General features: G+C 41.4%; 1 protein-coding gene across 6 annotated transcripts in view; it reads right to left on the minus strand.

The window, feature by feature from the left end:
* LRR (Leucine-rich repeat) overlaps positions 1 to 16,800 on the minus strand; it is a 222,823-nt gene that overhangs the window by 33,162 nt on the left and 172,861 nt on the right. For 3 of the 6 annotated variants that reach the window (XM_070530643.1, XM_070530644.1, XM_070530640.1), the window contains 5 exons: positions 8,667 to 8,687; positions 7,529 to 7,598; positions 7,348 to 7,407; positions 1,309 to 1,522; positions 585 to 874 (listed from right to left, as the gene is read on the minus strand). In XM_070530643.1, the coding sequence (XP_070386744.1) occupies positions 585 to 874; positions 1,309 to 1,522; positions 7,348 to 7,407; positions 7,529 to 7,598; positions 8,667 to 8,687 (655 nt within the window). The remainder of the gene's footprint in view (positions 1 to 584; positions 875 to 1,308; positions 1,523 to 7,347; positions 7,408 to 7,528; positions 7,599 to 8,666; positions 8,688 to 16,800) is intronic. The other 3 variants (XM_070530645.1, XM_070530642.1, XM_070530641.1) reach the window with 2 other exon arrangements.

Below are 16,800 nucleotides of genomic sequence, written 5' to 3' on the forward strand. Positions count from 1 at the left end.
GTGAGAAATGTTAACGAATTACTAGCTAAAATAAACCGCACAAAGAAGTTATCTATTCGAGTCTAGTATATGCAAGGTAACCTTGATTTTATAACAATTTATAAGTACATTTTACAGCAAATTTGAGGCTTCTACGTAGGGTGTGTTGCTGTTCTTTGATGGACATTTGATACCAACCTCACCACTGCATGCCAACCTTCATCAATGTCAGCTTTCACGGCTGCCACACACACACAAAAAAAAAAAGAAAGAAAGAAAAGCTGTTGGAGAACTCGCCTTAACAGCTTCACTGTAAAGGAACTCTCTTAATGTTATAATCGTCATGGGTGTTTTGCTACATTCAATATTAGGCTTACAAGTGACTAATTAGTCTTCCTTGGTTAACTCATAAAGGAGGCATCACAATAAACTTAGGAATAAGCTTTAGAAAAGTTATGAAGAAGAGACAGATAATATAATTTTTCCAAGCACGGAAACACAATAAACATTAAGTGCAATTTTGGGACGTTATATTTTAAGCTAGCCTCAGAATTATGACTACAAACAACAACCATGATGTGAACAAGATTTAAATAGCTACTGACCTCCATTTTCCTTATCATGGACATCTACATCATGCCTTGATTTGACAGATGAGTAAGCTGAGATGGAAGAAGACATGACGTTGCTGCCAGTGTCTTTTGATTCCTGCTTTGATTTCTGCACAACCACCGACTCCGATGAAGATGACGAAGCTCGGCTGAACAAACTGCTGATGCCCTTCATGAAGCTGCGCTTTTCAGTTTCTTTGTTGTCTGAAGGAGACTTTTCCAGTGGCTTTGATTCAGTAATCAGAATGGAACTGCTTGCAGATGTGCTGCTGTCACTCTTCAGCCTGAGCATAACAAATACAAAGGTTTTGAACAAGAAAAGTAAACCACAAGAAAAAGTGAAATCTGCATGCTGCTGCTAACACATTTTACGCAAACATACTTTAAGCACCTTTTCATTTCTGATGCAATCACAAGTGAAATTATGAAGTTATGCTGCTATTCACATGCTAGCCTGGTTCATCTTGCTCCAAAAAACAATGTTTGTTTTGCTTTTACAGAGTGCAACTGTTAAATAGGGCCATCAGAAACATGTTTGGGAAAAGTATGATGTTGGCCGGACCTAAAATGCAACAAGAATATGAAACACAGAGCAAGATAAGTCGACCCAACTCAACCCAACAAAGCAAGCAAGAAATATGGCAGGTGGACGGCCATGTTAACCATGCAGGAATTACATGGCTCCCAGTGCTTTCATAGATGGTTTTTCATTTCTCACCCTGCATCTTCCGAATCAGGAGAGAGCGTGGGTGTTGAGGTAGACGGATGCCGCTTGAAAAAGCAGTCCAGCCCCTCTGCAAGAGGTGGCTCCCGGCTCTCGGGCGCTTGCAGGCACGGACGTGTGGGTGCATGTGTCTTAGGCCGCTTGGGTCGGGCCTTTCCCAGGTGCTCCAGCTTTTCGGATGTTGGAGACAAGTTTGGCAGGCTGTCTGCTGTGCAGTAAATGCTCACCAATGGTCACCAGGAACATATACAAATGAAAAATTATGCAGATCCCATGCACTGTGGGAATCGATGTAAGCGAACCTTTCTGTGCTGGCTGCTTTGACTGACAATAATTAGCGGTGATGTTGACAGCCTAAGCCAAATTTTTTCAATATTTAGTCTAACACAAGAGTGGTGGGTTGGTGTTAAATGTTACCTTGCGTGCACCGCTCCTTTTTGTTTGCGTAGTACACAGAACACACAGGGAGAGGTGTTTGCTTAAGATGTTGTTGTGTGCCATATTTCATAACCTCTGAGAAGGTTGAGCACTGTCATTGCCTCACATGGCACACTGCATCGTGGCAGAAGTAATAAACATGGATTAAGGGGCTGTACGTGCCAAAACAACAATTCCATTATGAGTCACACCATAGTGGCAGACTCTGGATTAATTTTGACACCATGGTGTCCCAAAATCTAAGTGCACGTGCGTTTTCTATTTCACCCATCAAAATGCGGCTGCTGTGGTCGGGATCAAATCCACGACTTCAAGCAAGGTCATAGCCGCAAAGCTACTGCGGCAGGCACAGAAGCGTTGACGTGACATGCGACTCTTCCGTAGTATTGCCTGGACCTTGCGGTGCACTTTAATTAATGCTCTGCTACTGCATGCCCTGCATAAGTTATCTGCTTGACATATTTGTATGGTATTTATTTTTCAGAAATATCAGAAACGTACTGTACCATACCTTGAACTTAAGTTTATCCAGTTTCCCCGCAACCGCCGTCATGTTAGAGTAGTACAGTTTCCTTTTCCTTGCCTTCTCACGTCACCTTTTCCCTATCCTCCGCCCCCTTGTATGGGAATTACCTCTTTTCTCCCTTCATCTCTACAGTTCTTCTGTCGCCTCTGGACTCGCACGTTAGTAGAAAGGTAGGCACTGAAGTTTCTGCAAAGCTTTTGAGAGGGGTCACAGATAATTACAGCTGTATGTGGCGATGCCTAGGGAGCTCCAGAGGGCACTGGGCACATTAGACGCGGTGGGGTACAAATGAGTTTCTTGTGTCGCCTTTCTTCACTGCCTCGCTCCTGTCATGTATATACACACTCTGAGCCACCCCTCGATGCGGTGTGCCAGACAGCAGCAGCAGCAGCAGCAGCAGCAGTGAGAAAGTCAAAGGAAGAGGCAAAGAAAGCTTCGCTTTAAGAACGGTCAATAGAAAAAGAAAGCTTACACAAGAAAATGAAGTGACACAAGAACGAAATAATGCATTGGCCACCACAAAAGCAGAGATACTATGACAAAAATTTTCTGTTTGCCCTGCCTTCACTAAATCCAAAAGCACAAATTAAATCCACTTGAAACTACAGTCACCTTCTAATATCTCACCTGAAAAATTCAAAATCAATAGAACTAGGGGTGTGGGAATACCAAATTTACAAGTATTAATTGAATGCTGAATGATGATAAGCAGATGCACTGATCAAGTTTCTTCAACATGTTGGAGGATTATAGCTATGTTGCCAACAATAAAATATGGACTAGCAAACCACTGAAGAGCTTGTTCATTTGACCCTTGTTAATTCAGAGAAATGAATAATTCATACCATCTGTCTCTCCCCGCCAACATGTGCGTTACTAATAGCATCAAATGCCTGTTAACACAAAGGCACTTCGTCATGCACCAGATGTCACTCGGTGCATTTGTTGTCAAGCAATAAGCTCAGGAGCACAGGACTGCATAAATGATGACAATTCGGCGAGGCAAAAGCTGTGCCAGCACCTAACCAAAATGAAGTAGTGGTGCACTGCTCACATGATCACTGCTTAGAGAAGGCCCATGGAAACACAGTCTACAATTTTCCATGCTTTTTGTGCCACATGCATGCAGGACTCTTGCAGCACAGCCCATGTAGCAGGCCCCTTCTACTGTTTTCCTTCAGTGTGAGATAGCTGATCAATTTGCTGTCATAGAAATTCTGCATTTGCAAGAATATAACACAACCACAAATTCATGGGGGATGTGAGCGTGAGGAAGGGCCCCTTCAATTCTATCTAAAAAAAAATTTGGCAGAGAGTCTAAAGACTGTTTATATGTGGGAATGCGAAAGCATTATAGTCGCTTCGATGAAATGTATTTTTCAATGCATTCCTTGCCTGTGCAAGCTCTTGCCTGAATTTTAATTGTGCCTTGGTACAGCCAAATTCAAACGCGGCAAGCGTCTGAACGTGCTTGCTTGCCCATGAGGAGTTCATAACTTGAAGGACTGCTCAGCGGCATTCAATAGGACATTATTGCTTTTTATTTTACACACTCAATTTATACACTCATGACGTGGCGCCACCTTTTACCCGATGGCTGTGCCGTCGCGTGCCCAATGACGCACACACTATAGACTAGCCATTTAGTCAGCCAGATGGCTGCGACGTGATGTGCGCAACGATGCACATGCTAGGCATACATTTAGTCAACCAGAACCGTGGAGCTGCTGTGGCATCGGGGAAGCATGCTTGTTTCACACCCCGGAGGCCCGGGTTCGATTCCCACGCAGATCGAAATTTACCCAATATTCTTTTCAAAGGCATTAACTTACTTTGTTTACAAGAACCTCTCTGAGAAATTTGTTGTCAATTTGAGTATTTTTGATGTGGTTTTACTCTTTGCCATCGGTCGTTTTTGGTACCATCATTCAGTCACGCCGCCGACTACAACGGCGGATTTTCACGCAAATGGGCATATAATGCCTTCGCATTAAAGAAAGAGCTGATTACAACCACACTACCAAGGATGTGTAATGCACCAACACTTATTTAGAATAGCACCTTGTAGCATAGTGCAAAGCATGTAGGCATCATGGTAATGCCCACAGGAGATTACCCATCACCCAAGGGCTCTGCAAAAGCCTGGAGTCCTGCTCAAGCATGTATCATGGTAAAGGATCGCCCATTGCTCTGTGTTATACTATGTTATACCAGGAACATGATGTTCAGCACACAGGGCTTAAGCATGAAACATGCTGTTGGCTTGTTTGCATAGTGAGACTACATGGATGGGCACTGCTGCAGCAGATTGGGATCATTGGACCTACACAACCAAGAAAACCATTCTTGTTGCAGTTGGTCTCCTTTACACAATCACCCACATTCCTATTTGATAGTCCAAGTTGCACCCTTGGTGTTTGAAAAACCGTGCCCCTTTCCACCAAGAAGTTTGCTTTCATACAAGGCTTGGTCGTCTGGCTGCTGAACTTACCTTACATGCTAAATTAGGCTGATACCAATGCGGACTAAGTAGCACAAAATTAGGCGCATGTTCGCAGGTTATATAGAAACAAAAGCAAAGAATTTCGGCACATTTTAAGCTGCATTTCAAGAGTTGTTGGGCTTTCATAGAGAGCAGAGAAAATTGTCACAAGCGGATTCATTCCCAATTCCTTCAACTTTTCACTGTCATGTTATTTGAAGCTGCAAGATTGAACACGCCCATTCTTATTTTTTATATTTTTATATTTTACTTCTTTTTTTCTTTCATCCGAGCTGGCTCTTTTTTGATACATCTTCTCAGTGACCACTCAATGTAGACGCTTAAAAGCATCAACTGGCACGACCAATTCGGGCCAAATGAGTGAAATAAATGCTGATTGTTCATCCTACTGCTCTCATACAAACATGGACTATGGCTTGACACGCTGGTGTTCTTAAAAATTTTTAATTTGCACTAATGAATTCAAATAAACTTCAATTAGCAAAGCTTGTACTCGGTGCATAACCAATTTATGCCATTTGTATTTTGGCACACAGTACTAAAAAAAAATGTGCCTTTTCCCCTTCTTGGTGCTAGTTCTTTTTTCTCTTGGAAAGGGCAACAATGCTGCTTACAAAGCCATATATGTCTGTCAATGCCCACAGGGATTTAGATCCCTTGTAAACAAATGATATGGTTATATATGACCTGTGTGCCTATGTCTAATTGTCTACATGCCATTCTTGTGTGGCCCTTTTCCCATTCACATTGTTGTACTTCAGCTGACAAGCCTCAGCGAGAAAAGCACATAGCATGCATGTGTTACACTCAACAAACAGATCAGTGTGCTACATGTGAATGTGCATGCAGGCCTTATTAGGATATCTTGTTATCATTGTACATGGACTTTTAGGCCCAACAGCTCTACAAATTGTCACAAAACACTTTTAAATATGGTGTGAATGCCAACTTTTAGAAAAATCTGTATACATAGAGTAAGCTGTTCTCATTTTGGATTTTGTGTATAAATATACATATTTTTCCCTGTTAATAGTGGCATTTGCAAGGACAAAACAAGTTCACTTTAGGCTGCTAAACAAAGCAGTCTGTGCATGAGCCTGAATGACACTCAAGAACTTTGAGCAGGAGGCAGCTATGATATAAGAGTGACGGCCAAATCTAGCAGTGTCTGATCAAAATATGAGGCTAATGAATGCTGATGACCACCTAATGGCAGATTTGTTTTTTAAAGAACACATATGGGGCATGTTTTTGCAAGCAACATATGCATGCTGTTCATATGGGAAAGTTTCTGTACAACTTCTTTGTCTTCACTCTTTCTTAGCTTCTACCACACTAAAAGAAACATGAATGAGGAGTGCCACTTGGCATTTACAAGCCAACATGCACCAAACGTACGGCAGACATGCACCAAACGTACAGTGGCCATGCTATGATTGAAGACAAATGAGTGAATTCTGCTAACTATGGCACAAATAAATGCAAGTGTCGTCTTTATGCACAAAATGATTGCAGAGTTTATTTTCAGTCAAGATCTCACTTTTGGTAAATGCTAACTAGCCCCTCAGCTACACAGCTGCCACATGCTTTGCATGCACATCAGGATGTGGTATACTGCATGTGCTTCCAGCTGGCAAGTGTGGCATGTTACATGAGAACGAGCTCCATGTGACCTCGTATCAAGACAGTTTGCTTCAGCTAAAGCAATGCCCCTTTGAGAACAGAGATACTTTACCACCCCGTACAGTGCAGGCCTCACTCTTACATCTCAGTGACACTGCTTCATTTATACTTCTCTAGTTCACATGGCTGTACAAGTTGGGTTTGGACATTTCAGTCGGGTATTGCATCCCTAATTTATATTGAACTCTTCTTATGTGCTTATTTTTAGCATAACATAATGACTGCAGGTACACACACAATATTTGGCACTGAAAAGACCAATTCAATAAAATTTTCAGTTAAGGCTAAGGTACACTATAGTAGTCTCAATTTTCTCTAGTTAATGCTTTTTAGTTTTGTCGTTGGCTTGGCTGTTGCTTGCAATACAAAAATTGAACATGTTTAATTAAAAAAACAAACCTGCCACTTGAAAATATGGCCAATAATACACTAAATAACAATAGGTAAACAATGTTTTGACTGTATGGACTATGAGATTGGTGTTGCATGAACCTTGTGGACTATGCAGTATGGTTAAGTACATGCTCAAAACTCTTTGTTAACTAAAATGGTATTAAAAAAACTATTTTTTCAACTGAACTTGCTGCATCTGTCCTTCACCACACAGAAGCATGTACCTGCAAAGTAGAGTTAGTGCTGCACGGGCACAATGCACAGATAACAGCTTAACATCTCACTATATAGACAAGTAGAAAGCACAACCAGCATGGCCTTATGGAATAATTTTGTATTCAATTTGTTCTATTTCATGGAATACTTTGTTCATGGTAGATTTTCCCCAGCTTACTTACATAAAAAAAAAAAAAAACAGCTTTGGTTTGCAAGCAAACCAAGCTGCTCAGTATGACTGAACTAATGCCTGCATTTTCCTTTTAAAACTTACTTTCTGAGCCTTTCGGCAAGAGGTCAGGGATGTCATCTGCTGCAATTCCTTCGACACTATCTGAAATGTGGCATCAACCAATGTCAGCAAACATGCTCACACACACGTGCAAGGAAATTCTATTGTGATTTTGAAGTGGTAGAGGAAATACTATGTCACAAGAAAATGTCATTAAACTGACCTACAACAGACTGTGGCCTCAGTTTCCTGCAGTTAATGCTTTTTCGTTTCATTGGTAACTTGGGTGTTGCCTGCAACACAAAAAAATTGCAAACATTCATTAAAAAAAAAAAATCAACCAGCCCCTTGAAAACTTGACAACACATACAAATTTGTAAGCCACAACAATCCATATTTAATAGAAATAATTGTCATCCACCCAAATGTTGCTCAAAACAAAAACCCATATGGTCCTTGTCCTCCAGGGCTTCCTTGTAGCTTTTGTGCAACTCTAGGTTGGATGACAATTTTTCCCTTTCATAATAAGACTTCCTCCACCATGTAGATTTCTGTAGAACTCATTTGACACATTCAGTATTAGTGTGCTTCGAGCTGTTAATTAACCAAGCTTCACTCTGAGAACTGCTAGCCTTCTGGTTAGCTCAGGTGCTACAAGGACTGCCCGAGAAAAGCATTTGCCCAGGGTTTAAAAATTTTTCTTCAACTGCGAAGCTTTCCAACAAACCTGTATGGGTTTCCTTTGTAGCTTCGTGTTACTCTAAGGTGGATGACAATTTCTGCTTTTGATATATCTTCCTCCACCTTGCGGATTTCTGCAGAACTGATTTGCCAACAATCCATCTTTTACTACATTGTGATGCCCATAAAGAAAAGGCAACATCGTTGCCCAATTTGCTAATAACAGCACACTGATTGCTGCACAACAGCATGTGAATATAATTATTCCAATGCAGACAAGAAAAAAAGTAGTGTTCCATTAATAGACCATTCATAAACCAACTTTTCCAAGCTATATTTGTTTTTATTGGCTAGAAAACCAGCTGAAAATGTGTGGAATGACTGAACTTATCTATTATACACACACTAGCAAGCATATGCAAGAAATTTCACTCCTGCCCTGTGAAAAAACAATACTTCCTTGTCATCACATGCAAATTCACTTGCTCGAAAAACAAATCAGTGGAGACTATCTAAACGTCAGAGTAATTCTAGGACTAAGAGACAGTGTTAGCTACTAAAAAGGGCACCAGCTTGGGCATAGCATAGAATAAAAATGTCTTCTATATCACTGCTTGTGAGCAGTTGCCAAAAAAGTCACATTAGTGCCACATGTGTACAGTACACTTTTCCATACTTACTAGGTTCAACCAAGCCAACTGCTGCAGTGCAATGTGGAGAGGAAACCAACAATTGAAATATCAGAACACAGCATAACTAATGTTCAGGCACAAGCAAGCCAGCACTATAAATAGCATCATATTAGTAATATGGTGACAGTAATATGGGGCAAACAATTTTAAATGACATTAACACAAATGAAAACCTGGTCATTAATAATGAGACTACCAGTACCCCTCAACTCATACAAAAAAGAGAGAGAAAGAAGAAACCTTTGTTTGATACTCATTGCCTTCAGTAAAAAGCCCCAAAAACATTTTCATTCAAATATAAACTAGCAGAAAACATTAACAGTTGCTGTAGCAATAACATTGGCTGTTTTCAAGTGAAGCAAGAATGGCAAGCCCCCAGAAGTTAAGATATCAACAAGCAGGAACACTCGGAGAGATACCCCTGATAGAAAATAAGAGGAAACTACAGACAAGCCTTAATGAAACAAGAATAGGAAACAAGAACCATGCATTTCATTTCCCAGCTTTGCAGTGTGACACAGCTGTGATTCATTCCCCTTTGTTTTATTTGGAAGTGGGTGGAGAAGCATGCAAGATGAATGTATCACAAATACTATTTAAATATACTATCAGGGTATATTAGGCATATATATATCGAAATATTGAGAAAAGGTGAGTATCAGTATCTGTTTCAAAGATATAATATTTATAGTATTATTAAAATGCCCAACACACTTGCAACTTACTTATATCAAACATGAAAAATAAATATCTTGAAACATACTGGTCATTTGATATATATATTAAAATCTGAGCACCCATATTATATTTTTGCATATACAACCTGCCACCGCATATAATCTGCACCCCCAAATACAACAGCCCAGGAAAAAAAAAAATTTTTAATCCCCACATATAATCTGCGGAAGTAACTGCATACAACATTACTTAAATCTTTGCAAAATCGGCCTCCATTCGTGGATGCATGGTTTGCCACGTCATATTTTCAGCCAGCAGCTCTGTACCACCAATCTACGGCGATGGTGACAAAGCCAGATTCACATGCCAGATATTATCACGGACAAATAAGTCACATTGTATGCGACGTGAATCGGATCACTTCGCAGCTAGCACTCGCACAACAGCGGATAACAGCGGAGACGGAGGAGCCCTCACATCGGCAACAGTGACAGAGCAAACGCGATCGTGCCAAAAATCCCAACGGTGATTTGGTTCACCACAACATCGCAAAGCGCTTCACGCATACTGAGAGAGTGCCGCGGGAACGAGTGACATACAAGTTTGCTCGGGCCCCCACATGCGCTATTCGCTAACCACTAAACACAATATGGCGACTCGTAAAAAGGAGGAGAATGGCTGACTGGGAATAAGGAAAGAAGGAAGCTTCAGCCCGCAGGGGTGAGGAGAAGGTGGGGTTTCCTAGGAGGTAACGAAACTTTGAATGATGGAGAACCTTGCAATTAACCATTTAAAAAATTTTGGTATGGCTTACATGCGCAAAAATATGGTAACTCATTCCAGTGTATGCCTTCAGAGCATTTCATTTATTACTAATTTTTCAATCATGTGGTCAAGAAGGATGCTTTGACTGCATGTTCAGACACAACCGGAGAGTACTATGTGAAGCATAACCCAATAGAGAAGTAGGTCTCATTGGGTTGCTGCATTACTTACACAAGCTGCTGCAAGAGTTGCATCATAATGCTGTGCAGAACTATCACACAGGTCTATTATACTTGTGTATAACCAACTAATCACAAGGGTTTGTCAAACCTAAGTTCGGACATAGTGAAATATGTGATATACCAAACTATATTTAATGCACAAACCAGTTGATATTATAATTAAACCAGATTATATTATAATTGGGTTCAACAGTAGAATTGCTAGAACTGCCTCCTCCTTGTCAGTGTTTCTTTATATAGTTTCATATTTACTGGTACAGCTAATCATGTTAACTATCCACCTAGGCCACGATTTTGTAGCAATGCCTTTACCCTATGCTAATGCCTTTCGGCGCTTTTTGCATTCGTGAGTGGCCGCATTCGGCGCTCCACCCCTCACGTACGCAAAAAGAGCGGAAGGCATTAGCATCAGGAAAAGGCATCACTACGAAAGTGCGGCCCTAGATGCCCTAGGATTCTCTATGCATTTGCATTTTTCTCCAGTCTTGCACACCATCATTGTCCGTTCATTTAACAACCACAAACTACCTTTCAAAGAGCTTTCGAATACTGCCATTTCATGCCAGCCACTCACATTTTTTTTTCGCATTTACTAGCCACACATTTGAAAGAAGAGATTTTTATTTTATTGTGACGTGAGTCGACAACCATGTGCTTGACGTGTGCATGTAGTGACGCTAGGTTGCAGGCTAATTGGTCAAGTGTTCAGACACAAAACAGCTACTGAAGGAAGCACTTAAGTTACCTGTATGAATTTCACGCTGCAGCACTTCCTTTGTTGCGCTGCCTCCTTGATGCACATACCAGACCTTTTAATTCTGCACAGTGCATGCTTCTTTCATTCCCCTTGAAGGGACATTAAAGAGAAAAATAATTCGAGCTGTAATAGTAAATTACGTGTCTACAATACCAAAAAGGCCACTCTTACAATGAGAGGAAGCTTGACAAGGACGATGCAAAAATAAAAGACAGGTGGCAGCACTGCCTTGTAGTTCTGCCACTAACTCACCAAGACTTCACACATTTTGACAAGGTCAGCATGAGCAGTTAATTTTTACAGCTAAAGATGGACTACATTGTATTATAAAAAAAGCCATAGACTGCACTGAAAGACTTCAAGAACTCAGCTACAAACTGCCAAATATAAAAGAATACTTTGAAATCCATGGCATCACACTGACATAATGGTGCTGGCAGTTTGGTGTGAAATTCAAAAATATAAATTTCGCCTTGATATTTCTCTCCCAATAATCAACCTACCACAGTGAAATTAAGGAAAATAAAGTTTTGCAAGCATATGAATGAATTCTGGGGTTTCACATGCCAAAACCACAATTTGGTTATGAGGCACACTGTAGTGGGAGGCTCCGGATTAATTTTGACCACCAGGGGATTTTTAACGAGCCCCCAATGCACAGGACACTGGCGTTTTTGCATTTTGCCTCCATCGAAATGTAGTTGCTGCGGCCGGGATTTGATCCTGCAAGCTTGTGTTTAGCAGCGCAACACTACAGCCGCTAAACCTTGTGCAAGAATACTTGATCTGTCTAAACTGATTTAATGTTTCTTTTAGCATCCTTTAAATTAGCTAATATAATGAAAGGATACCTCAACATATTTTCTGCATGGGTTGTGGTACTTCTATGCAGTTCTGTTGCCATGCTGTTTTGTCCGCATGCTGCTTTATAATGCATTTGATTGCAGTAAAGAAAACTGACAGCCAACAGAAGTTGCCATTTCATCGCACAAATTTCAAATTCTGAAGTCTTAGGTTTAAAGTGATGAAGCTCCCAGTATATTGTTCAGTGATGGCACAAACAAACTGAACAAAATGTTGAAATTTGAACATATGGAGCTGCGCTGCACTGTACCTGTTAGACACAGTAGAACCCAGTTAATTTGATCCCGTTTCGTAAGATTTCCCGGTGCCAACGTCTGCGATTGAGAATGCAAAGAATGACCCAATACAGATAAATTTCTTTTTCAACTGGTTGATATGTTCCTCAAAAACACAATATTTCGGCGCCAACATTCTGTATACAGCCAAACTGTGAACGAACATAAACATTTTCCTATCCCACGTAAACAAGAAAAGGCGCAAGGCACATGCGATCGAGAGCAGTATAAATGCCTACAACGGCAGTTTGCCTGAAGTACTTGCCCATCCATGTCACATGAAAATGCTGCCCTGCAGTACTCAGTTTCCTATTCTAGTACAGTGCAGTCCACTTATAACGATACCACATATAACAATATTTTGGTTATAATAATGAGTTGACTTCAGAGTATTGATTTATGCATTAGAGCTATGACAAAAAAAAAACATATGTTATGTTATTCACCGCATATTGGATATAACTATCAAAATTCCACCTTTTAGGCGGCGATGCAGAATAATCGTGCAATTAGCTTTGCCAAGTTTCCCTTAACCAAGACGGAGCGAAAAGTTTGCCTATGTGAGTTTGTATCTGCCACCATTACCACGCAGCGTGTCCCGCCAGCGCGCAGATTGCGAAAGCCGCGGAGAGCATTGCAAGTTGGCACGGCGTGCCACAAGATGGCGTCAGCTGCTTTGCGTCCACAGAGAGACAGAGAGAGAGAGCTAGAAGCGAATTGCACCTGCACTCCCTTTCTACAGTCTCCCTCTCTTCCTCAGGGAGCACAGAAATGCGCCGCGGAAGAAGCGGTTGGTGCACCGACAAAACGCAGGGCTGTGTTGCTCAGGACAAGCTGCAAATTTCGCAAGACTGGAGCAGTCAATGATATTGACGATTCTGAAAATCGCAAGTGCCACGTTCATGAAGGCTAGAACCAGTGACCATGCCGATAAATGGAAACGGCGGGCTATACGCCCTAGGGCAAAACCCCCATGTGTGAAAACAACACAGTGGCGGCCACAGACATTACCAAACTGTGACAGCATGTCACTACTGGCGATAAAATAGGTAGTGCTTCGATGGAGGAGTTTCTGATTGCAGATAGCGCTGTCTCGTTTTGTGAAGAATCTCCGACGGGGTGATCGTGGTCGCAACAAACGGCAGCATTGTGCAACGGAGACGGATGTTGACAGTGGCATGTCTTTGAAACTGACTCCAATGTTGACGCAAAGTGCACTGTCGTCGATAGAGTCGCTCACTGATTTTATGCACCCTAAATTATAGCCACCACTGTTCGTGCAGCCACTGGACGCGATGTACACCTCGGTTCTGAACCTGAAATTTCCGCAAAAGCAAGTGCAGATTTCCGACTACTTCAGTGCGCCTTATGCTTGACATGCTGTTTAGAGGTATAAATAAACTTATTTTTCACAGCCTTCTTTTTACAACGTCAATTCTTTATCATAAGTGACAAACTTGGTTTTGGAGCTATAAAGGTATGTACGGCATTTTTTTTTTTTTAACGGCAGTCCAGATATAGCGATAATTGGTTATAATGAGTGGATTTTTCGTTCTTTATATTATGATAAGTGGATGGCACTGTACCAGCAAATACCATAGTGGGTCGTTGCACTTCGCCATCTACAGCTATCGCCACCAACAGATTACGATAAGCATCTTCACCGACCGGTTTCATACTGCGTGTGGTGTTGGAAGTGTACTGCATGCTTTTAATAGGCGATAACGCAAACATGCCGCCATTCCCTGCTGCAGGTAGCGTGAAGTGAGCGTCAATATTGCACTCTGGCGTCATCACAGCATCGTATTCCAGCGTTGCCTACCAGCTCGATTTCATTTCGGTTTCCTATTACAGTCGTCTTTAAACGACAATGCACATCTCAGGTCACTCAGGCCACACGAGCTCGACGCGTGTCAGCATCTTGTGCAGCAACAATTCGCGCCGAATGGGCGCATTGAACCTTCCAGCCGAAATGCACCTGAAGCAGTTGTTGACCCAGGCTGAATTCAAGGAGCACGAACATAAGCTTGCCTAAGCAACAAAAAACGAAAATTTGCATCTTGGGCAGCTCGAGCCACACAAGATTGGCATGCACCGGGGCATCCACATGCTGCAACGAATTTGCGCAACGCTAGGGTGGCTAGCAATGTTTCGCTATATGCATATATCAACTGCAGTGTAGTCTGACAAATTTTTAAATAACTTCAGATCATAGTTTCCCTCATCAGCAATTTTTTTCTTGAGTTTTTTTTTTCTTCTCTGGAACATCTGAACTAGGTTTCACTGTATTTGTGAACGAAATGCTTCTTTTTATCAAGCACATTTACTTCTGCCCATTTCGAAAGTACCCTCTGAAATTAAATTTTGAAGTTGTCTACTAAGCCAAACAGCAGTCAGCAGCAGGTTGTACCCATTGGCCCATTTTGCCTGCTTGGCAAGTTGGATTGCGCAACATTTTGACGAGACACACAGAAGAGAAACACACACCATAGAGCACTACTTGCAACTATCGTTTTATTCTCTTGTCAATGGAATAAATACAGGAAGATACTCAGAGAGGCGGGGGGGGGGGACAAAAACCAAATAGATGAAAAAAAAAATTTGTTTACAAACATGGCCATCTACCAATGCCAAGCCGGCTTTGTCATGTAATAATTTTTGCTGCATTCGACATCGCAAAAAAGGAACAGGATACAAAATTTCAGATTAGCGCGTGAGGAAATCTATTTCCTTTGCACTAAGGGAGACTGATGGCATGCTCACGCACATACTTCCCAAATGCGCAATTTCAACGGCTTCGATTATCTCTCGCATTATTTGGCTCCCATCTTTGCTCACAATTTTGCATTTCTTAAAGAATGGCCGACATCCACAATCTCTACAATGTATCCCGAGGTGTCCGGCGACTGCTTTTGAAACGTTATATAATCATGCTCCTTTAATCTTTCGTTCAAACATCATCCAGTCTGTCCGATGTACTTTCTGCCGCATTGAAGTGGAATAGAATATACCCCTCCTTCAGTGCAGTCGACGAAGTTTTTTCTGTGTTGTTTTTCACAGCCTCGTTTCTGTGTAGCACCTGGGTTTACCATTGCACACATGCTCAGCAATTTTTTCGGTGCGGAAAACACCACTTTTACATCGCATCTTTTACAAATTTTCTTTGCTCGGTGCGCGATCGAATGAATGTACGGCATCACCACTATTTTTTCTTGTGTGCTTGGACCGCAAAGCTCCTTCCCAGATAACGGTGCCCTGGTTCCGATTTCGTTGAGCAAACATTGTGCCACAGATACTATAATACATGGAAAGGATAACCTGCCTCTGTGAGCCTGCACATTTGCTCCCGAAAGGTGTCAGCAATGCCATGATGTCACAATTTTTGCAATGCGTTTCTGTAACATGATTTAACTATGGCTCGTTTTTAAGACTTTCGAATGCGCAGATTCAAAGGGTAAAAGACGTTCATTTGCACACGGTTCATATTGCCAACAACAATGACTGGAGCCCAGACTTAGTTTTAAGTCAAGAAACCTAATTGATCCACCATCTGGCTCTTCACTTGTGATCACCAATGGCTGTAGCCCCTCTCTGAAATATCTTTCTAGGTGTGTCAACAGCGACCGAGTCTTCTTTTCAACATTGTCCATTAAAACTAAATAATCATCAACAAACCTGAACACACGAGCAACCCGTGAATTCATGAGGCGCGCCGCTAGGGTTCTGTCAATGGTGGTTAGGAACAGGTCACTCAGAATCGGTGCGATAGACGAACCTATACATATTCCTTGTTTCTAAAGGAAAATGTCTCCATTCCAAGACACGTAGGTGGATCTTAAATACAAGGACACCAACTCTAAAAAGGCTTCAAGATGCATCTGTGAATCATTTTGAAAGGCAACGTTTCCGTAATTATGTAAAAAAGAGGTGAGGCATGCAGACAGGACACAAGAGTAGAGAAGTGGACAACACAAATGCCGACTATCAACTAACTATCAACTATCCGTATTTGTCAATACATTGTTCAATGCACAGCAAGAGCTTTTTGTGAGGAATAGAGTAAAATAAGTCTTTGACGTCAAAAGAGTAAGCGAAATACCCCTTGTCAGAATTTGTTCGTAGGAATGCAATAGCTTGCTCAAAATATTTTATTAAAAACGGGTTGTCAATGCATAAACATAAAGATTGCATGACAAAGTTGAGATTTTTGTGGTGAATCAACAAACATTCCATGACATTACTTGTTGCATAGGCCGAAAGTAAACATAATGGAGGCATCACTGTTACATTAAAGGAATTTAATTAACCCCTTCACTAGAGCTCCACTTCACACAGGTTCCAACATGTGCGTTGGATCTGCATATTCTTTTGCTCTAGATGTATTACAAGCATGAAATTGTAGTTTTAGACGGTCTTGTGTGCGCTAGTCCAGTTTTATTGTTTTTTCCCTATAAATGCAGAATATATTGTGTTCTACCAACCAATGGCCTTGTCTGTTCATGCATTAAGGCTCATCTCAACTGCATAAAAAGAAAGAGACC

This window comes from Dermacentor albipictus, chromosome 1 (genome assembly GCF_038994185.2).
Source record: "Dermacentor albipictus isolate Rhodes 1998 colony chromosome 1, USDA_Dalb.pri_finalv2, whole genome shotgun sequence".
NCBI lineage: Eukaryota > Metazoa > Arthropoda > Arachnida > Ixodida > Ixodidae > Dermacentor > Dermacentor albipictus.